This window comes from Hypanus sabinus, chromosome 10 (genome assembly GCF_030144855.1).
Source record: "Hypanus sabinus isolate sHypSab1 chromosome 10, sHypSab1.hap1, whole genome shotgun sequence".
Taxonomy (NCBI): Eukaryota; Metazoa; Chordata; class Chondrichthyes; order Myliobatiformes; family Dasyatidae; genus Hypanus; species Hypanus sabinus.
The window spans coordinates 147,407,533-147,431,810 of NC_082715.1; the positions used below are offsets into that span (position 1 = coordinate 147,407,533).

A 24,278-nucleotide genomic window follows, 5' to 3' on the forward strand; every position below is an offset into this window, starting at 1 on the left:
GATCATCTTGAAATTACTCCATAATTGTTGGCCATGCCTTCAACTAGAAAACGCCAAGCTCTCAAATTTCTTCCCTAAACCTCTGAGCTGTGTATCTTTCTTTGCTTTTAAAGTCTTCTTGACCAAGCATGTGGTTATCTGTCCAAATATCTTCTTATTAAGTCAATGCCAGATTTTGTTAGCAGTATACCATGCATTAGTTTGCTAGAATAAAGGTGTGTTACAGGTAAATACAACTTCTGTTGTTGTAATTGGGTACTTTGCAACCTGCTTTTAATCAGTGATTGATTTTTATATAGCCCCAAGTGAACAAATATTATTGCCCCCTTCCAGTTCATGGGTATTATTCCCACTGGCCCCATAGCAGACTGAAGCTACTTAAGAGAAACAATTAAAAAAACTTGTCATTCTTGTTTGTGGCAGAGATAGAAGTGTAATATCTGTCACAACAAAGAGCTCAAGAACATTTCACTTCCTTGTATTGGTGAGCGCTTTTTTTTTATTGTGTAGAATGTGTTCTGGAACTAGATTGGACCAAAATTGGTTGTGCAAGATGTGTCCTCCCAAGAGCTTGAAACTGTTCACAGCTTTCACTGCTGTGCTGTCAATGTAAAGAGGGGTGTGATATGGAAGTCAATGTTGCATCCTACCTCATCACTGGGATCGTAGTACTGTTCCAGATAAGGGTGAGCAAGAGCTGCCTCTACTTCAATCCTCTTGTGTGGGTTGAAAGTCAACATTTTATCCAATAAATCCAGAGCTGTAAGAGAAAGGAACATAATACATCAAAATTAGCATCTGCACATTTCTCATTTGCACAGCTATTTGTAACATTAAGCTGCCACATTTTCTTCATTTTAACCTACACTAAAGGTCAATGCAACTCTTCCCTCCTACATAATTCATTACTTTTCTTTCACCCATGTGCCGAAAATGCCCCTAATATATCTGCCTCTACCACACCATGGCAGGGTATTCCATACACTCATTAGTCCATGTAAAACAAACTTACCTCTAATATCTCCCCTATACTTCCCTACAATCACCTTAAAATTATGGTAATAGTCATTTCTACCCTGGGAAAAAAGTTTCTAGCCATCCACTCAATCTATGCCTCTTATTATCTTGTACACCTCTATTTATGTCACCCCCATCCTCCTTCATTCCACAGAGGAAAAATCCTAATTCATTCAACCTATCCTTATATGACATGCTCTCTAAATCCTGATAAATCTTCTCTGCATCTCTCCATCCTTCTTATAATAAGGCAAGCAGAACTGAGCACAATAATCCAAGTGCAGTCTAATAGAAACATAGAAAACCTACAGCACTATACAGGCCCTATACAGCCACAATGCTGTGCCGAACATGTCTTACTTTAGAAATTACCAAGGGTTACCCACAGCCCTCTATTTTCCTAAGCTCCATGTACCTATCCAGGAGTCTCTTAAAAGACCCTATTATATCCGCCTCCATCACCGTCGTGAGCAGTCCATTCCACGCATTTATCAATCTCTGCGTAAAAAACTTACCCCTAACAACTCCACTGTACCTTCTTCCAAGCACTTTAAAACTGTGCCCTCTCGTGTTAGCACAATAATGTTCTAACCTGCAACTACTCAAGAATTAAGAATTGGATTTTCCAAAAATCCAGTATACTGGATTGTGCAATGGTTGACCATATGATATCTGGGTGCAATGAGCTTCTGCTGATGTTTTCCACATGAACAGAGCTAATGTCCTGTGGTCAGTATTGAAGATCAAAGCTTGAAGGTCGATCAAATGTCCAGAAGTTGAAGCATAGTGGCTGAAGCCCTGGGTCTGAGTCCACGAGTCCACTGGGGAAGCTAGAGACAGCCCATTCTCAGGTTGGAGGACTGGGTGTGGGGGTGGATAGAAGGAAGAAAGGGGGCTTGCTTTATTGCTGCTTTGTTGTCATTGGTCTGCTGAGCATTATAGCATGCTATGTTCACACCAAAATATGCAGAAATACTTGCAGGTTGCCACCAGCACATCCATAGGTTGTATGTCTCACTGTACATGTGATAAATAAATGAATCTGAATCAGCAAGTTTGATTAAGTTAATCTGAGATGCATCATGAGAGCTCACACACGCAGGCCAAGATAGACAGCCCTGAAACAGAGTTAAACTGAGGCAGAAACGATGTGAACCATTAATACAGCTTGTGTAAGTATTCATTGCTTGTATTTTGATGGAAGATTGCCAAACCAAAACTAAGTATTTCTCTACCTACAGATGCTTGTTGACTCTTACTGCACTTTTAAATTTTATATTCTATGATTTCGAAATGGTTAGATCATTGATGCCCTCATCTGCTATGAACCTTACAGGCAATACCTGAATGCAAGTCAACTCATCAACTGGGCAAGTTCAATGGATTTTGGCTACCAATCTTGATCTGACCTTTCCAACATTGCACACTTTTTTTAGTTTGGGCCATAGGGAAAGTCACCAAAACATAGTACTATTCTCTAGAAGGGGCTTTTCAGGTTTGGGTGTATCAAATTTCTTTTCAAGTCTCACTTCAGACAACATTACAAGCACACTAGTACAAAAGTCACTGCTGCTAAATCTTACCTTTTCCATCAGCTTTGGGGAACAGTCTGTTCCAAGGAACTTTGTTCTTGTGTGGCAGAGACTGTAGGTAGTTTCTGGCTTTGACGTTAATTATACAGTTCAGATCCTCTGGAGAAGGTGAGCCAAGAATACCTAAAAGAAATTGTGATCCAACATGAAACCTCGTTCAGTCAGTAAATTTATTGTCTGATAAAGCATGCAAACAAAATTCCACATTTAATCACTTGTGCTGTTTGCCAATCTCAGCTGTACATTATCTGCTTATAAACAGATAGTTTCAATTTTCCACACAGTGCTCCCCTCACTAATAATCCCAAATTCTTTATTACATCAATTGACAGCACAATTCCAAATGGGATGACTTACCCAAGGTCACAAGATCAGGTTCTCCATTAAAAAAAATACTAGTTCATAATCAAAACTTCAGCTTTCCCAGCTCAATTAAATTATCCAGCCACGGCTCCAAGCGTGGTGGAAATAAATTGTGAGAATTGACCTGAAATAGCTGATGCATCTAAACTTCAACTATCAGCGAACAAGTTAACAACGGCTTGGGGCTGCATACTGTAGTTCAACTATATAATTTCAGGTGACTGTGGTTAGAAACATAGAAAACCTACAGGACAATACAGGCCCTTTGGCCCACAAAGCTGTGCTGAACATGTCCCTACCTTAGAAATTACCTAGGGTCACCCATAGCCCTCTATTTTTCTAAGCTCCATGTACCTATCCAAAAGCCTCTTAAAAGACCCTATCATATCTGCGCTCCACTACCGTTGCCAGTAGCCCATTCCATGCACTCACCACTCTGAGTAAAAAAACTTACCCCTGACATCTCCTCTGTACCTACTTCTCAGCACCTTAAACCTGTGTCCTCTTGTGACAAGCATTTCAGCCACCAACTCTTGGGGTGCAGTCACAGATTCAAATAACCCTGAATACGTGGTCCACTCCACAGAAGTTAATTGAAGATAAAGTGCACACTGCAATAAGATTGAAGAGATGGGGTAGTGACAGCATTATAGTGCCAGTCTTCACTGAGACTGGCACCACTACAGACTTTATGAGTCTCATGGTTTGCATATTGTCAAACACAAGACCAATTTAGGGCATTGCAGACACTCACTTGAGAATAGTCAAAAAACATTAACAAGCTGGGAAAAAAAGACATGTATAGTGACTGATGCTGCTCTTGGCATTTTTCTTGGGAGTTTTAGCACAGTGGTGATCACATCCACTGTGCCACTAGATGGAATTGCAGTGTGAATTTCATTCCAGGATCAGCAATGGGGGGGGGGGGGGGGGGGGAGGAGGAGGAAACTAGCAAAACTACACTGTAATTATCACAGTCAGAATGCCTCTTTTCCTGAAGATGCTCATGACTACAGTATCTAAGGTCTCCTGGTACAAATACTGCTCTTGGGTGAGATGTGGCTTCATGACTGAAGTTCTTCACCAAGTTTCAGAATTTCAGTGGCATAAACTGTCTACTCCCAAGGATTCATCATTCTTTAGTTGGGATATTCTCTGAATTCTTTCTAGTCAAGGGAAGTGGCAAGAATGGCCTGAACAAATTGAGGAGATCTCAATATTTTCCTACCAGTAAGTGATTGCCTCTCCATCCTCCACTGCTGTCCTTGGCTCACTGAGCAAGGTTGCTAGACCTATAGAAAGCTTTTACAGTGGTGAAGTTCCTGATCATGAGCCTTGCCCACCCTTTCCATCCATCACCCTGTTCCTTGTGTCATGGGTTTCTGCTGGATCTCTGCCTTCAGGCACATGTAGGACAATTTTGCTTCCATTGTAGAATAGTGCAACCTTTAATCCAGCAATCCCTGGTGTTTGCAATTAATCAACTGTTCGATCTGCTGGTCATTTCTCTAGCTAATTCTGTTTCTTCCCACAGTCAAACCAATAGCTTGCACACTTCACAGCAAGTTTCACACAAAATAGATCATTGAAGTGAAATATACTCTAGGGCAATTTCAAATGGAAGGAAAAACATTTACCAAGCAATGTTCTTCCTTCTGAAAGATTTCCACCACCTCATTCAGATACTAAGGTCACACTAAATGCTGTAACTATTCGATCAGAAAGCCATCTCCTCTTATTCATAAAATGAAAAGGCATGAAGTTAAGGTGGTACTTTGTTTCTTACCAAGGATATGATTGAGCTGGTCCAAATAGTGTTTGCCTGGGAAAGTCGGTCTACTGGACAGCATCTCAGCCAGAATACAGCCTACTGACCAGATATCAATTGACTTGGTATAACCCTGTAAGAAAAAACAATTTTTTTTTCACATTGGAATTTAATTATAAAAACAGAGCAGCCAGGGCAGTTCAATTAGTTTTATAATAAATCCTGCACTTAAGAAATAAACTAACCTTTTACTGTTTGCTATTAAGTGTTCTGCAGGTATTCATTTAATGCAATGCTACCCTTATTTTATTTATAAAACAGACTAGCAATTGCATCCACAAAAAACTGAACTGCAGAAGTGAAATGATATATACTCATGAGACAAATCAGACCAGATAATTAGCCATGCAAAGCTTTAGTGCTCCTACAAATTTCAAAAGCGTTAGCCTTGGGCATAAATTCAGACATGAGAAAAATGTTCCCATCTTTATCTATGGTGCTCTTGAACACGTGGTCAAGACTGGCTAATGAGTTGGATTTCACTTCAGTACGTTGAAACTTGTTACCAGTGAAAATACACTGTAAGAAGTCCTGTGGGTTTGCATGCAGATTGATGTTCTGGAACTGGACTCATGCAATAGTTTCCACCAAGGACTGTGGCTTCCATTTACTGCTGTGGTGAACACTGGAAAAATGAGTTTGAACTTAAATAATACTCTCCATGCCAGCTGCAGCACTGCCAACATGGAAAGGAGGGGAACAGGAGGTGTGAATAACTTTGTGCTCCATTTGTCTGAAACCCCACATGATGATCTGATCGATTCCTGTGCTGCTGATGGCCCCATGACACTGCAAGATGCTAACTGATCAAGGAGCAAGAAATTAGTTTAGAACATAGAAACTTACAGCACCATACAGGCCCTTTAGCCCACAATGTTGTGCCAACCATATAACCTACTCTAGAGACTGCCTATAATTTCCCTAGTGTGTAGCCCTGATTTTCTAAGCTCCATGTACCTATCTAAGAGGCACTTAGAGGCTCTTAAAGAACCTACTGTATCCACTTCCACCACTGCCACCAGCAGTGCATTCCACGCACCCACCACTACTGTGAAAAACTTACCCCTGACATCCCCTCTTTACCCATTTCCAAGCACCTTAAAACTATGCCCCCTCATGCTAGCCATTTCAGCCTGGGAAAAAGCCACTGGCTATCCGCATGATCAATGCTTCAAAGTTTAATGAAGATCAAGGCCAATGATCAGAATCACTAAATCAATTTCTATAACAGTGACCATTCAATACAGAGGCTTGCAGAGGTGTACAGGACAGTCATAACGTGGACTCTTCAGAGTCTTTGTGCAACATGTTCCCAATTTTTCCAAAGTGCATTTATTATCAAAGTATGTATACAATACAGTCGGCCCTCCTTATCGGCGGGGGATTGGTTCCGGGACCACCCGTGGATGCTCAAGTCCCTTATTTAACCTGTCTTAGTACGGTGGTCTTTAGGACCCAGCAGAACCCTGGACTTTATTTAACCTGTCTCAGTGCGATATTCACGAAAATAATCACGATCATGACTGAAAATAAGGTGGAAGTAATAAAGTGATCAGAAAGAGGTGAAATGCCATCAGTAATTGTAAAAGTGTTAGGCTACAATTGGTCCAACGATTGGAACAATTTTAATGGAGCATGTGAAAGGCCCTGCCCCGATGAAAGCTACAATTATTACTAAGCAACGCAGTGGTTTAATTATTGAAATACATATGTTTTTTAAGTTTTATTTGCATAGAAAGGAAAAATACATACTAAGAAAAATGTTTTACTAACTGACACTAAATAATACCAGATGTACTTGTTCTGACTTCAAATCCGACTAAAAGACGGACTCAGGAACGGAACTCATTCATAACCCTGGGACTACCTGTACTTATAATTTAAAATACCTAATACAATGTAAATTCTATGTAAATAGTTGTTATACTGTATTGTTTAGGGAATAATGACAAGAAAAAATAGTCTGTACATGCTCAAACAACAAGTGCGGGAGAGAGAACTTCTGGGTTTTCCCGACTGAATCGCGCATGCAGAAACTGCGGATAAGGAGGGCCGACCGTATACAATTTTGAGATTTTTCTTCTGTCAACCACAACACAAAAACACAATAGAACCCATTAAAAGTAACCAAATAATATTCAGAATTGAAGTTCACGGAAGTGAGTCCACAGCCACAAAGTCAATCTCAACCTTTTAGTTGCAGGCCACAACCCGAGTTCAGCGCAGAGATGAGTAAACCTCGTGAAGCTAATTGCAAAGTTCATACTTGCTCCTAGATGCTCCAATTTTATAACACTCCAGTAATGGAGTGAAATTGGACATCTTGAGTGTTAACTGTCTGGAGGTTAAAAATTAAATCGTTTAATGTAGCAATACCTCGATACCATTATATCATTAACTAATACCATTCTTCATATTTCAATCCTCAGAAAAGCATCAAGAATTTAACACAGACAGTTAAATGTTTTACTTAACAAATACTGGAGAAGTCTGTAGTAGACAAAGGTTTTTTTTGGGGTTGCTCGCAAAAAGGCAAATGAATTTATTCATCTAATCTCTTTCAGCTGCTGACAGTACATTTTAAGCTCTAGTGTTTGCACTTTAAGTATTTGTCCCACAACACCCCCTCTCCCACCAACCACATTATCGACAGTAATTATAACCATAGTTTGTGCTTTTAGAGGTCAGTGGTGACCCACAGAGGAATACTGTCTTGCAACAGGAACATTGAGTATCATGCAAGTTGTGGACTTTTTTTTATATAAAGGAAACAGGCTTACTTAAAACAAAAAGCTGCCCTTAGTGTTCAAAATTAATTATAGTAATCGTCAACAACCACCGAAGCACATAAATAATTAGGTTGGGTTTTCACCGACAGTTGATGAGCCAAACATACAAAAGCAACATTTTTAAACTGTGGAGACTTTGTCTTCTCCACAACCATACATTAGTCAAGACTTGCAGATTGAACAATGGGGCTACTCAAGTTTATAAAATATAACAGATTTATTTCACCCATGGGGAAGTCACACAGTTGGACGGCTGTTACTGAGAAGTAATTCAGTTTAATTCCAATGTCTTCAACTCATGTCCAATAATCATTAAAAGAGCCTCTGCCCTGTTCCAGTAAGCACAGGACAAGTCACTTTCAGCACCTTGCATCTTCCCCATGCAGCTACACAATACTAAATGAGACTCCAAAGAGTCCTCCTCTGGAGCAAATTCAGCATCAATGAATCAGCTATTCATCAATCATGACATTCTTGCAATAGGTGGCATTTACAATACAATATGTAGAAATAATTTCAACAATCCCATGGCATTACAGTAAAGATACCAGCATGGATAGAGGAGCAGCGGACAGGCAGGAGGCAGCGAGTGGGAATAAAGGGGGCCTTTTCTGGTTGGTTGCCAGTGTCTAGTGGTTTTCCTCAGGGGTCAATATTGGGACCACTACTTTTCACATTGTTTATCACTGATTTAGATAACAGAATTGACTGGTTTGTGAATGACATGAAGAGAGGTGGATGGGTAGGTAGTGCTGAGGAAGCAATGCGATTGCAGAGGACAAATTGGAATGGACCAAAAAAAAGTGGCAGATGGAATACAGTGTTGGGAAATGTATGGTAACACATTTTGATAAAGAGAACAATAGTGTAGGTTATTCAAATGGAGAGAAAATTCACATGCAAAGGAACTCGGGAGTCCTTGCACAAGACTCTCAAAAGGTTAATTTAAAAGTTAGTCTGTAAAGGTGGCAAATGCAATGTTGGCATTTATTTCAAGGGGAATAGAATACAAAAACAAGGAGATAATGCTGAAGCTTTATAAGTACCACAGAGTATTGTCAACAGTTTTGGGCCCCTTATCTCAGAAAGGATGTATTGTAATTGCAGAGTCCAGAGGAAGTTCATGAGGATGATTCCTGGAATGAAGGGGTTAACATGAGGAGCATTTGGTAGTTTCGGGCCTGTACTCACTGGAATTTAGAAGAGTGCGTCGGGATCTCAATGAAACCTACCGAATGCTGAAAGGACAAGATAAGGTGGATGTGGAGAGGTTGTGTCCTCTGGTGGGGGCACCCAGAACTAGAGTGCACAGCCTCAAAATTAAGAGGAGACAGAAGGAGGAATTTTTTTTAAGCCAGAGTGCTGAATCTGTGGAATACTCTGCCAGACTACAGGTGAGGCTAATTCTGTGGGTATATTTAAAGCAGATGTTGATAGATTCTCGATTGGTCAGGGCATCAAGGGATATGGTAAGAGTGCAGCTGTATGGGCTTGAATGGGATCCAGGATCAGCCATCATGATCTGTAGTAGACTCAATGGGCCGAATGGCCCAATTCTGCACCTATGTCTTATGGTCTTAACAGTTATTGACAGAGTTAGATTCAGCTGTCAGTTTAGTTCAAAGAATTAATTTGCACCGCCTATTAGTACAATGTGGCTTTTCTGAAATATTCAATCACTGTGAACAATAGATCAGAACTTGAATCACATAGCTACGTCTGCCTGTTAATATATTTTGATATCATGGGCCAGTTATGATATAAAACTAGCTTTGATAAAATTTACAGTTCCAGTGATCCAGGATTGATCCTGATCCTCTGATGCTGACTAGTTTACACATTCTCCCGATGACCATGTTGGTCTCCTCCCAGTGCCCCCATTTTCTCCTTCATCACTAACTTGTGGGTTCAGAGTTAAGCTGGCCCAAGCATATTGCCTCTGATGTCTGTGACTGTGAAAACTGGAAGAATCATGAATGTGAAGACAAAATACAATGTGTTGGATTTACTGTGTGTTTGATGGTCAGCAAGAACTTGTTTGGTCTTTTCCTGTGGGGCATGATTTCATATTGCTTTTAAATGTGATGAAGTATCTCCGGAACACCACAGGTTGCCATCAAACAAACTGACATTAGAACAACCAAAAGATGAAAGAGGTAGGTAGATTTTAGAGCACTTTATAGACATAGAGAGACAGAGGAGTTTAGGAAGGGTAAATTCTTGGAAACAGAAGCCATAATCTTTACACATACTCTTCCCCATCCATCCTCAGTAAGTAATGCAGCCAATACAGAATGCACAAGCAAGAAATTTAGAACAGTGAACCCAGTGACTTGGTCTGAAAGGAGGCTACTGAAGTATTTGTAAATAAGGATGAAACAATTAAAACTCAATGCTCCTAGACCAAGAATTAATAAGCTAACAAGGACACGTAACAAGTAAACAATTTTTAGTGAGTTCAAGTTTACAGAGGGTGAATTTTACAGTCTAGGCAGAGAATTTGAATAGAAGCAACAAAGATTTAGGTGGGAATGTAAGCAGGCAATGAGCTCAGACAAGTATCTGACTTCAATTACATTAGAGAACTGGACTGAGTACAACTAAGTTTATCACAGGGTCAGTCAAGGTTGGAAATGGTCTGGCTTTGTTTCAAATAACTGCCAGGGAATGGGATAAAGTTGACAGCAAAGTTAAAAGAACCTCTCACACATTGTTGTTCCAATATTTATTTGCACCCCATTTTTCCCTCTCATGTGTCTAGGTGTCAGACAATGATATATATATGAATGTGAAAGAATTGATGCAAGTGAGGTAGAGATAATTTGTGACATCATCTGGGAGCAGAATGTACATGAGAAATCAGAGACAGATAGATCCTTGAGAATACCAGACCTGATGCTGTGAAAGTAGGAAGAGTAAAAGTATCACATTGCAAGTGATACCATGTTTATCACTGAATTAATAAGTGGCCCAACATTGTGGTATTCAGTTGAAGAAAGTGGCACGAGAAAAGTTATCTTTCATAGTAGGTTGCCTGTTAAATTGCCAGAACAAAAATATTTCAAAGCAAATCATTTGCCATTGGTTTTAACCTTGTGTATAAATGCATGGATCCAGCCAACTCTAGGCAAAAACCAAATCCAGAAGAATTTAATTTTTGTTTAGCGATAGAGTAGGCCCTTCTGGCCCTTCAAGTAACACTACCCCAGCAACCCCCAACAACCCCAATTAACCCTTTTTAATTAGTGGTCGCCAACCCATCAATCACGATTGACTAGTCCATCTTTGAGACTTTCCCAGTTGAACCTGATAAAAAATGAAAAATAAATACACAAATACTGTTGAGAGGTTGTTTCTGGGTTGCGGGGTTTTAGTTACATTCTTTCTGCTGCACTTTTCCTCATTCCCTGTCACGCTCACTGTTGAACTTGAACCCACGCGAGGTCACCAGGCGACTAAACACAGTGATACCCTTGCGCCAGGGATCACCGGTTGGCCTCGGGCGGCCAGCAGAAAGTGCGGTCGCTACTGGCCTGGAGTGCTGCCTCTGAACCTGTTTAGCACACCAAATGTTTGTGGGGAACCCAGTGCTAAAATATTTGCAGACGACCTAATTTGGACTCGGCGTTTTGTAAGTATCAGAGCAGCTACCGCGCTGCGATCTACTGAAACAAACATTTGTCGGCTGATAGCTCCTACGGGGGGGGGCGGGCGGGCACTCTGTCGGCCACACTCTCTGAACTGTGACTGCTGCGGCCCTGGTACGGAGACCCCCAGCCCTGAACTTGTCTTCTCACCCCACCCACGAACAGCCGCACCTGGCCAAGGCGTCTGGCAGCGGGTGAGCGGGAGGCTGAGTTCGGGCCCGGAGGTTATCTAATGAGGCAATGTCTCAAAACTGCTTCAGTACCCTGAGTCCAAGCACCGAGCACTTAAAGATGAACCCGCTGAGTTTTCTCAGCGGAAAAAACATGAGCAAGCGGTACAGAAGCCAAGAGCAATGAAAACTAGAATAGACTGGACATAAGGAACCTTCTTCAAGTATCGCTGTATTCCGGTCATGTTTAACAACCCCCCGCCGGCCAGTCTGCAAGAATATTATCAATATTAAACTTGTCTGCGGTGCATAAAAAAAGGTGGGTACTCCAGGTGTTTATATGATTGCTGCTTCCGGGTTGCAGGTTTTTACTTCCGGTCTTTTTTGCCCTGGTGTGCATGCGTGTAACTAATTGATGTGGGGTCGATCTTGCCTTTTACTAAGGCCGAGGTAGGGGATCTTCGGCTTAAAATGGTTGGTGACCACTAGTTTAAATGATGCACTCTGTACTGACAAATAGTAGTACAATTGTTTGTGTGTTATTAGTTAAGGCAGATTGTGTTGGTCTATTATTATGACTTAGATGAAGATCACACCACAATTTATGAGTAATTAATGCAGAAAACCAGGTAAATGCAAAGGTTTCACAATTTTTTTCTCACATCTGTGTATCAAGAGAGAAACAGGCAACATTTCAGGTAGAAGAGCCTTCACCAAAACTACTTTGAAGGGTCTCCACTATGTTCCCATCATTTTAAACAAAAAAAATATTCATGAATTTTAGTAGATTCAAATCTGTTCAACTGCTGTAAACAGTAGTTTTAACAATGCAATATTAATGGAACTCACTGCTTTTAACAAGACTACTCAATTCAGTGATACACCTTTGCTTTCTTCCTGCCATTTCTGTGAATTACTGCAGATTAAGCCTGAGTTTAAAACTAAGTGTGGTCACATCACGAACACCAATTTCTCAGTTCTTTTCTGGTGAAATTTACCTCTGCAAGAGTACTTTGCCACTGAGATAATTCTACAATTTATTGCTCTTTCCACTGAAAGAAATTAAGTATACAAATTTCACTGAACTGTTAATGAGTAACAGTTAATCGACGTTAGTTAATGTATCAGAGTTTTTTATATGAAAACAAATGCTTGAAGTTTGTGTTGCTGTACAAGTATAATGCAGCTGAGTAGCTCAAGTGTCCTTGGCTTTTTTTGGATAAGGCACGACTTAAGTGTTTTAAAATAAATATCACTTGCTTTGTTTACATTTCAGCTCTGTGACGAGATTTAAAATAAAGGGCCCAAAAGCTCACCTTGGAGTTAAGCATAATCTCAGGTGCCCGATACCAACGGGTAGCAACATATTCTGTCAGGAACCCAGTATGATCATGGTCTGGATCAGCAACACGCGCCAGTCCAAAGTCGCAGATCTGTAGTGGAGGAAAAAGTAGTTTAATTTTTCCTCCAGGAAGACACACGCTGAAGTGGTTCTCATATTTGATGAGAAACTCACCTTTATACTCAAAACTTTGCATACAAGCAGGTACTGAATTTAATTCCAGTCACAACTTAAGTTGTTATGGTCATTCTAAAGCGTCCAAACACTACCAGTAGCAATTTCAGTAGGTTTTCACAGAATATACATTCAGCTGCCCTGCCCCACACCCTCATGAAAACACATACTTGATTGGATGGATAGTGACAAGTGAGATTCATAGCAGTACAGCTACTCCAAATTTTCAACTCTAATTATGTCTGATATAATGTGCTAAGATGGAGCCAAGAACACAAGGCAGTACACAGCTTTACAGTCTGATAGCTGATATCAGTTGCTCACTCACTGAAAAATTATTCTTAAACTGACAGTCAGGGGAGGTAAAAGTGCCCAAAATAGTGAAAATTATGCTGAATAGTCAGCCTAGGAGGCTAAACTGACTTAGTTGCTACACTTTGCTATGTTGACACAAAGCAAAATCTGATGTCCTAAACAAGCAGGACACAACAATCTTTCAGAAAGTCTTGTTTATACCAACTACAGCAGGAATAGACAGCATATTCAGCACCAACTGAAGAGGAAACAGTAGAATTATTCTGGTCCAGTGTCACACAAATAAAAACCAACCCAGTCTATTGTTTTCAGCTGGCTATCACAAATTAAATGTCATGGTCAAGATGCAATGTGATTTGTCACACCAGGTTAAAGAAACAGTTAATGTTTTAAAACATTTTTACTATCACATATGTAGATTTCAGTTTTACTGATTAGCAAGCAACCAAGTTATATTGTATTTCTACTTTAATGTCAAAAATCAACTTTCCACAAAACAGGCTTTTTCAATTTCCCATACATAATCTATTCAATTACATGTATTAGACTATCCAGACTGGATACTGTTCCTTTCATGGACACACCAATTTAAATGCATCAGCAAGAATACAACTACTGGGCAACATCACGTAAATCTGGCTTTAAGCATTCCACAGTGTCAGCAGAAATTAAAAATCAGGCAGAGTGCTGATTTGCTCAGCAGCTATATTTGTTGCAGATTCAGTACTGATTTACACCATGACCAATATAAATTGATTAGGCTGATACAGCAATGGCTAATACTTCTTCCCAGCAGGATAAATACAAAAAGCAACAAACTGAACTACCCAGAGAATTAATCATATCTTCAGAAGTCTAAGTATAGGAGAGAAAATATGAAAACTTCACCTTTTAAAAATTGGGATATTGATATTCAACTAAAACAGGCTACTCATCAAGCATATTTAGGGTAAAAAAAATATTAAGCTGAATAGGTCCTTTGAGTGTTTTACCTACATTTTCCTTTAAATTTCCATTTTTAGTGGGAGTGGCAGGTAGCTTATATACAAACTTTTATATTAAACTGCTTGGTAAATTATGGCAACCAGCAAGTTGCAATTGCAGAAATCTAAGGATAAATTTCACAGATTACAAGGAAAGCTACTTGTGAATTCCAACCTCTTCTTGACCACTATCAATATTAAATACTCTTATTTTGAATCACCTGATTTCCAAAAGCTCTAACGCACACTACCAAATTATTAAGCTCACCAGAGACTGAGGAGAGAGTTACCTGATAAACCTGAAGCTCTTGGGAATTTGAAATTTTATGTTGGATATATCCAGGATCAACAGAATATCTTACCATTAAGGAAGTGGCAAAGAGGTAATTGGTTATTGCATTGGAGGATACCACATGTCAACAAAATGCATCTCAATGGAAATTATCACCAGGGAGGCAGAGCTTATGTCAGAGTTGTGGGGATGATTAGCAAATGAAAACTGTCCTTTAATACAACAGCACACCGCATAGGAACTGACAAGGAACCTAATCCAATTATGGCTTTTGCCAACTGGGCCAATTCAGGGAGACCATTCACATCTAAAGTTTCTAATTTAGAGATGTTACTAATCATCTTAAGGATAGGGAGGATTCTATTTTCAAAGTTCAACCATATATTTTTCCTCCAGACGTAGTTGAGTCCTCAATTCAAATACTACTTCTGCTTACTGATATGGTCTTTGACATGGTCACATGGCAAGCTTGTCTGGAAGGTCAGACTGCACGAGATCCATGGGAATATAGCGGGTTAGATTCATATCTGGCTTAATGGGAGGAAGCAGAAGGTGATGGTCAAGGGTTGTTTCTCACACTGGAGGCTTGGGTCTAGTGGTATTCTCAGGTCAGTGCTGAGACTTTTGTTATTTGTACAAAACAATTAGTCATGTGTACAAGATTTGATTAGTAAGTTTGCAGAAGATACAAAAATGAGTGGTGTTATGTATAGTTTAGAAAATAGTGAAATATTATAGGGATTCTTGATTAGCTGGCTACCTAGGGTGAAAATTGTCAAGTGCTTTCAATTCACATGATGTGAAATAATGCATTTTAGGAGATCAAACCAAGGCAGGACTTGTACAGTGCATGGTCGGGCACTGGAGAAACAGAGGAGCCAATAAGTGCAAGTGACATTACTGGCAGATAAAGCTGTCTGGCACACTGGCAGGATACTGAGAACAGGATTAAGGAAGTTACGTTGTGATAAACAAGACATGGGTGAGGCCACACGAGTAATGTTTATTAGAAGTATCTGTAGACATTCTCTCCAGAGAAGGAGAGAGATCAAGAAGGGGAAAGATGGAAAGTAAATTTCAGTGCAGGATGGAAGCTGGAGGCAAAGTTGATGAAGTCAACAAGCTCCACATAGGTGCAGGAAGCAGCACCAATGCAGTTGTCTCTATAACCAAGACAACCTTAGGGTGCAATATTAGTGCAGGCTTGGAACATGGACTAACATAGAAAACCTACAGCACAATACAGGCCCTTCAGCCCACAAAGTTGCGCCGAACATGTCCCTACCTCAGAAATTACTAGTCTTACCTATAGCCCTTTATTTTACTAACCTCCATGTACCTATCTAAAAGCCTCTTGAAAGACCCTATTGTATCCGCCTCCACCACCATGGCTGGCAGCCCATTCCACGCACTCACCACTGAGTAAAAAACAAGTACCCCTGACATCTCCTCTGCACCTACTCCCCAGCACCCTAAACCTGTGTCCTCTTGTGGCAACCATTACAGCCCTGGGAAAAAGCCTCTGACTATCCACACGATCAATGCCTCTCATCATCTTGTACAACTCCATCAAATCAACTCTTATCCTCTTTCGCTCCAAGGAGAAAAGGCCAAGTTCACTCAAACTATTCTCAAAAAGCATGCTCCCCAATCAAGGAAACATCCTCTGCACCCTTTCTATGGCTTCCACATCCTTCCTGTGGTGAGGCGACCAGAACTGAGCACAGTATTCAGTGGGGTCAGACCAGGGTCCTAAATTCAATTCCACGATTGATGAAGGCCAATACACCATATCCCTTCTTAACCACAGTGTCAGCCTGTGCAGCTGCTTTGAGCATCCTATGGACTCGGACTACAAGATCCCTCTGATCCTCCACACTGCCATTAATACTATATTCTGCCATCATATTTGATCTACCAAAATGAACCACTTAACACTTATCTGGGTTGAACTCCATCTGCCACCTCTCAGCCCATTTTTGCATCCTATCAATGTCCCGCTGTAACCTCTGACAGCCCTCCACACTACCCACAACACCTCCAACCTTTGTGTCATCAGCAAACTTACTAACCCATCCCTCCACTTCCTCATCCAGGTCATTTATAAAAATCACAAAGAGTAAGGGTCCCAGAACAGATCCCTGAGGTACTCCACTGGTCACCGAACTCCATGCAGAATATGACCCATCTTCAAACACTCTTTACCTTCTGTGGGCAAGCCAGTTCCAGAACCACAAAACAATGTCCCCTTGGATCCCATGCCTCCTTACTTTCTCAATAAGCCTTGCATGGGGTACCTTATCAAATGTCTTGTTGAAATCCATATACACTGCATCTACTGCTCTTCCTTCATCAATCTGTTTAGTCACATCCTCAAAAAATTCAATCAGGTTCGTAAGGCATGACCTGCCCTTGATAAAGCCATGCTGACTACTCCTAATCATATTATACCTCTCCAAATGTTCATAAATCCTGCCTCCCAGCATCTTCTCCATCAACTTACCAACCACTGAGGTAAGACTCATTGGCCTATAATTTCCTGAGCTATCTCTACTCCCTTTCCTGAATAAAGGAACAACATCCACAACCCTCAATCCTCTGGAAACTCTCTCATTCCCACTGATGATGCCTGGGGTACATTTCATCCAGTCTCGGCGACTTATCCTAATTGATACTACATCCTCTTTCTTAATATCTACATGCTCAAACTTTTCAGTCTGCTGCAAGTCATCAATGCAATCACTAAGATCTTTTTCCACAGTAAATACTGAAGTATTCATTAAGTACCTCTGCTATTTCCTCTGGTTCCATAGACATTTTCCCACTGTCACACTTGATAGGTCCTATGCTTTCATGTCTTATCCTCTTGCTCTTCACATACTTATAGAATGCCTTGGGGTCTTCCTTAATCCTCCTTCCTAGTAGCCTTATAATCTTCTAGGTTTCTAACATTACCTAGCTCTCTGAACCTTTGTAAGCTTTTCTTTTCTTCTTGACTAGATTTATTACAGCCTTTGTACACCACAGTTTCTGTGCCCTACCATAAGTTCCCTGTCTCATTGGAACGTACCTATACAGAACTCTACACAAATATCTCCTGAATATTTTGCCACATTTCCTCCATACTTTTCCCTGAGAACATGTTTCCAATTTAAGTCTCCAATTTCCTGCTCGACAGCCTCATAATTCCCCTTACTCCAATTAAATGCTTTTCTAACTTGTCTGTTCCTATCTCTCTCCAATGATATTGTAAAGGAGATAGAATTATGATCACTATCTCCAAAATGCTCTCCCACTGAGAGATCTGACACCTGACCAGGTTCATTTCCTAATACCAAATCAAGTACATCCTCCCCTCTTGTAGGCTTATCTACATACTGGGTCAAGAAACCTTCCTGAACACACCAAACAAATCCACCCCAATAAAACCCCTTTCTCTAGGGTGTTGCCTATCAATATTTGGGAAATTAAAATCTCCCATCACGACAACTCTGTTATTATTACACCTTTCCAGGATCTGTTTCCCTATCTGCTTCTTAATATCCCTATTAGTATTGGGCGGCCGATAAAAAACACCAAGTTATTGACCCCCTCCTGTTCCTAATCTCCACCCACAGAGAATCCGTAGACAATCCCTCCATGTCGTCCACCTTTTTTGCAGCCGAGACACTATCTCTGATCAACAGTGCCATACCCTTACCTCTTTTGCCTCCCTCCCTGTCCTTTCTGAAACATCTAAATCCTGGCACTTGAAGTAACCAATCTTGTCCCTGAGCCATCCAAGTCTCTGTAATGGCCATCACATCATATCTCCAAGTACCAATCCACGCTCTAAGCTCACCCTCTTTGTTCACAACACTCCTTGCATTAAAATAGACACATCTCAAGCCTTTAGTCTGAGCGCGTCCCTTCTCTATCATCTACCTATCCCTCCCTCTTGCACTGTCTACAAGCTTTCTCTATTTGTGAGCTAACTTCCTCTTCCCCAGTCTCTTTAATTCAGTTCCCACCCCGCAACAATTCTAGTTTAAACTCTCCCCAGTAGCCTCAGCAAACCTCCCCGCCAGGATATTGGTTCCCCTGCGATTCAAGTGTAACCTGCCCTTTTTGTACAGGTCACACCTGCCTCAAAAGAGGTCCCAATGATCCAGAAATCTGAATCCCTGCCCCTTGCTCTAATCTCTCAGCCATGCATTTATCCTCCACCTCATCCTATTCCTATTCTCACTGTCACATGGCACAAAGAGTAATCCCGAGATTACTACCTTTGTGGTCCTGCTTCACAACTTCCTTCCTAACTCCCTGCAGTCTTTTTTCAGGACCTCTTCCCCTTTTCTACTTATGTTGTTGGTACCAATATGTACCACGACCTCTGGCTGTTCCCGTCCCACCGCAGGATATCTTGGACACGATCTGTAACATCCTGGACCCTGGCACCTGGGAGGCAAACTACCATCCGAGTTTCTTTCCTGCATCCACAGAATCGCTTGTCTGACCCCCAACTATAGAGTCCCTATCACTACTTCCTTCCTCTTCCCTTCGCTACCCTTCTGAGCCACAGGACCAGACTCTGTACCAGAGGCATGGCCACTGCCGCTTCCCCCAGGTAGGCTGTCCCCCCCAACAGTACTCAAACGGGAGTAATTACTGTCAAGGAGTACAGCCACAGGGGTACTTTCTAGTACCTGACTCTTCCCCTTCCCCCTCCTGACTGTGACCCTCTTGTCCTCCTCCCGTGAGCCTGGTGTGACCACCTGCTTATAACTCCTCTCTATCACCTCCTCGCTCTCCCTAATTAGGCGAAGGTCATCAAGCTGCACTTCTAGTTCCCTAACTTGGTCCCTCAGGAGCTGCAGCTTGACACACCATCTGGGAGGCTGGGAGAGTCCAGGACCCCCCCAAATCTAACACCCAGCACAGAAAACTGGCCTCACGCACATACAGCCTATTTCACCTCATCCCGTTACCACCTACGCCTGTTGAGCCAAAGTCCTACCACTCTGCTGCCTCTCACTCCGCTGCCCACTGGATACGGCAGTCTTCTTTTGCACTCAACTGGCTGACGACATGCACCTGCGCAGTCTCACCTCTCTTTAACCCAAGTAGTAAAAAACTCCTTTCGCTCCGAAAAATCAGTTCACTCACAGCCTTCTTGCTCCAAAGTTCCAAGTAGACAACAAAAGAAAAAACACAGGCATAGCTGGAACCCATACAAGCACCTGTGGGTCCTCCAACCCACAGTGCCAGCTCCTCACTTCATCCCCTCCCACTGTCTGACTAATCATCTTGTGCTTTTTCCTTCCCCCCCCCCCCCACCTTCCTACTCTGAAGTACCTTTCTTACTCTGAAGAAAGACTTCCTACTCTTAAGTCCAGATGAAGGGTCTTGGCCTGAAACGTCAACCGTTTACTCTTTTCCATAGACGCTGCCTGGCCTTCTGTGTTCCTCCAGCATTTTGTGTATATTGCTTTTGAGAAGTACGTGGATAGAAGAGATTTAGAGAGCTACGGACCAAAGGCCGACAGATGGGTTTAACTTGCTGCACAACAGCAAGGGGCCTGGTTCCATGGTGAATGACTGTGAGAAAGTTGGGCTTTTAACAAAGGAGACTGATTTTTCAAAAAAAAAGAAATGAAATGCCCTCTAAATTTCCAATTCTGATTAGTTACCTGCAAACATCAAAATTCAATCCAATCTCAATTTATAACAGAAGAAACATTTTAGTAAGTTAAAGGATTGCTATTTCTGTGTTTATTGGCTAGATTGCTCATCTGAATCATTCACCATGACTATTTTTGAATGTCATAACCCTATTTAAACTAGAAATTACTCCCACCTTAAAAATCCAAGGGCAGGCCCTCATGGATCAAACAAGAAAATTCTTTACTTTGTTTCAAATGCACATTACATTGTGCGCCACCTTGACTTCAGATGATGAAAAATATATACCACAAATCCAGTGATTCATTTATAACCCAATGAGGTAGTGAACAGTATTTGGCATAAACAGCAAAGACTAATGCTATCGTAACAGCTGTTTCTCCAGTGCTCAGACTCAACATTGAAGTGTTGAGTTTGAGCACTGGAGAAGCAGCTGTTATTATGTTAGCATTAATGTCCTCACTGTTCATGTCAAATACTGTTCACCATTTCTTTGGGTGAAAAACAATGAATCTGGAGCTTCATCACCTGGTCAGGTTGCCTTCATAACGACACACGACGTAATGCGGATTGAGAAATATTAAGTTGCAGGATGCTTGCACAGAGCTGGTTACCTTTACTTTCACCAAAATCCTAATGCAATTTCACCAGTTCCAAATGCAATTCAACCAAACTGAATAGGTCAATCCACCGGCAATAACTCAGTGCTCAAGGATATTAAAATTGTACTTCCACTACTTATTAGCCTTTCAGAATACCCATCACATTAGATGCATGCTCCACCCACATTCAAGAATTAACTATTTGTGAAGCTAGTTAACTGAATGATTTTGGCAAGGATAGTCCCTTTCCAGTTAATCCCTTCTGAATCCTTCAAGATGTACTGCAAAGATTAATTACTATAGTCGAGCTCAACACGACCAGCCTCCTGAAGTCTGCTACGGCATCACTGTTTACAATACTTCATTTTCATATCACATGCAAATATCTGAACTTTGGATCAACTTTATTCACCACATACATTTACCTGTTTTAGCAATTTGCTGTGGTGTGTTGGTTAGGGTGCAACATACAACAATATTCAACAATTCTAAAGAATAATTAAGTTATAAAAATGAGCTTAAGCATGGATATGGAATGAAATGAAATGAAATGAAATCAGTTTGATACTGGAGATCCAAGGGTGACAGTTTCTCAGGTTTACTAGCTATTTGTGCCGATAGCTCAAACTATTTAGCATGCTCTAAACCTGTGAACTGCTTCCTCCATCCTCACAATAGCACTTCTGAACTATTCAATCCCAATGCGTCATCACTCTCTGTAACAATCCCTTCCACTTCTCTTTGATACGTCACTGGGTACTTGCCACTACACCAACTACATTCCCCTCCAAAACCCTGGTTAAGCAAAATGATACAACACACACAAAATGCTGGAGGTACCATCCTGCTCAAGGGTCTCTACCCGAAATGTCGACTATATTCTTTTCCAAAGATGCTGCCTGGCCATTTGAGTTCTTCCAGCATTGTGTGTGTGTTGCTTAGATTTCCAGCATCTGCAGATTTTCTCTTGTTTGTGATTGTGAACAACAAGTTATTATTCTCTTCAACTGCTCATCTTCTACTTCCTCCACTTCATTCACTTGCAAACCTTGAGTCAGAGTGCTATAGTACAAAAAGACCCTTCACCCCAACCACTTCAAGTCAAACTGTTGCTCTACATAGTCCCAAAGCTCTCATCTTCCATCCATCTACTTTTCAAACTTCTTTTAAAAGCTGCAATTGAAGGTGCATCCACCACTCTCATAGCACATCATTTCATACTTGCACCACACTTTGAGTGAAGTTCCCCTTAAACATTTCACCTTTCACCTGTGACCTCTGGTTCTAGTTTCACCTAACCTCAATGGAAAAAGACTGCTTGAATTTTAACCCTATCTATACCCCTCAAAATCATATACATCTCCATCAAATCCCCCTCAAAGTCTTAACCTATTCAACCTATCCCGGCAATTTTCTTGTATATTTTCTTTGTATTCTTTTAATCTTATTGATACCTTTCCCATACATAGGTGACCAGAGCTGCACAAAATACTCCAAATTAGGCCTTAACACCCGATACAACTTGAACATAACAACCAATTGCCCATACTCAGTACTCTGATTTATAGAGGACAACGTGCAAAAGCTCTCTATAATCTTATCAGCCTGTGACATAGGCTTCAATTATTTATAGATCTCTATTCCCAGATTCCACAGTACCACACTTCACAGTGCCCTATTGCTCACCATACAAGGACCCATTCTGGTTTGTCCTACCAAAGTGCAACACCCGACATGTATCTGCATTAAATTCCATCCTCCAGCCCATTTTCCAGCTGATCCAGATGCCGCTGCAAGCATTGATTACCTTCCTCACTCTCCACTATGCCCCTAATCTTAACGCTGTCTGCCAATTTGCTGATTCAGTTTGCCACATTATCATCCAGATCATTGATGTAGATGACAAACTGAACCAGCACTGATCCCTGTGGTGCACCACTAGTCACAGGCCTCCATGCAGAGAGGCAACCATGTACTACCACTCTCTAGGTTCTCCCACAAAGCCAATGTTGTATCCAATTTACAACCTTATCCTGAATGCCAGGAAACTGAACCTTCTGGACCAGCCTCCCATGTGGGACTTTGTCAAAGGCCTTGCTAAATTTCTGTAGACAACATTCACTGCCCTTCCTTCAACTTTCCTGGTAACCGTGATAAACTAATATTGGTTAGGCATGACCTACCACACATGAAGCCATACTGACCACGCCTTAATCAGGCACTGTATATCCAAATACTCATATCCAGTCCCTTAGAATATCTTCCAATAATATGACCCATTACTGAGGTCTGGCTCACCGGCCTACTATTCCCCACTTTTCTTGAACATTGGAACATTAGCTATCTTCCAGTCCTCTAGCATCTCACCCATGTCCAAGGTTGTCTTAAATATCTGTGTTAGGGTCCTTGCAATTTGTTCTAAATTGAAATATACTACCTCTCTCCATCCCTACTAATGCCCCCCCCAATACTTCCTATTGTTGCTGTGTCAAAGTTCTGGAATTCCCTATTAAGTAGCTCCGTAGAAGAACCTTCAGTACATTAATACCTGTGGCTTCAAGTGGCCCACCACCATCTTTGTAAGAACAATTGGAGATGAGCAATAAATGGCAAACCCATCAACAGTACCCACATTCTATGAGTGAATATATAGGTTGGGCACCACTTATACTAAATTCCATAATTTGAAAGACTCTGAAATCCAAAATGTTTTTGAGTTCTAACATGATGGCACACATGGAAAACCCCATGAGGTGCTATGAATGTTCCCAGGCAGGTCTCTATGCACCACAGACAATTCTGAGAAGTGACTTTACATATGTAATGAACAGATTCGTCAGTGCCAGAGTGAACACATGCAGCTTAACTGAATGTTGATCATGAAACAATCCAAGATCTATCACGATAAACTGAAAATTGAAGGTACTTGTGAATATTCAACAGGCTAGTTGCACAAATTTAAGAAAAGGCACGGCATTAAATTTCTAAAGATTTGTGGTGATAAAAGTGCCTGCTGATCACGAAGCAGCAAAGAAACTGAGGAGTTTGCCAAGATTGTTGCGGATTAAAACCTAACATGCTGAACAGCTTCAGAAGTACATGTGTGATGAGCAAGTATATAAAACTACCTTCAGGGTATATACAAGCTGTATATGTAATGTAAATGGATTTCTTATTTAATCTTGGGTCCCACCCCTAAGATATCTCATTACATAGATTGATATATTCCAAAATCCAAATAACTCAAATCCAAAACACTTCCAGCCCCAAGCACTTCAGAGAACGCTGCTCAACTTGTATCAAATACATTCCCTTCTACTTTAGACTGGCCTCAATGACCAGACATCCAAAACACTTACTGCTATTTCTGAAAAGTGCTGATTATGCTCTCCAGCTTGAGGGGACAGAAAAATGGTAGTGTAGCAACCAAGGTTGCTGGCACACCAATATTTCACTGCACTAGTTTCTATCAATGTAATATGTGATTATAAAACATGAGATGA

At 41.1% G+C, this 24,278-nt stretch overlaps 1 protein-coding gene across 2 annotated transcripts in view; it reads right to left on the reverse strand.

Moving 5' to 3' along the window:
- Nucleotides 1-24,278, reverse strand: part of mapk1 (mitogen-activated protein kinase 1) — a 92,198-nt gene that overhangs the window by 6,287 nt on the left and 61,633 nt on the right. For both annotated transcript variants that reach the window (XM_059983213.1, XM_059983214.1), the window contains 4 exons: nt 12,723-12,839; nt 4,759-4,873; nt 2,601-2,732; nt 651-760 (listed from right to left, as the gene is read on the reverse strand). In XM_059983213.1, the coding sequence (XP_059839196.1) occupies nt 651-760; nt 2,601-2,732; nt 4,759-4,873; nt 12,723-12,839 (474 nt within the window). The remainder of the gene's footprint in view (nt 1-650; nt 761-2,600; nt 2,733-4,758; nt 4,874-12,722; nt 12,840-24,278) is intronic.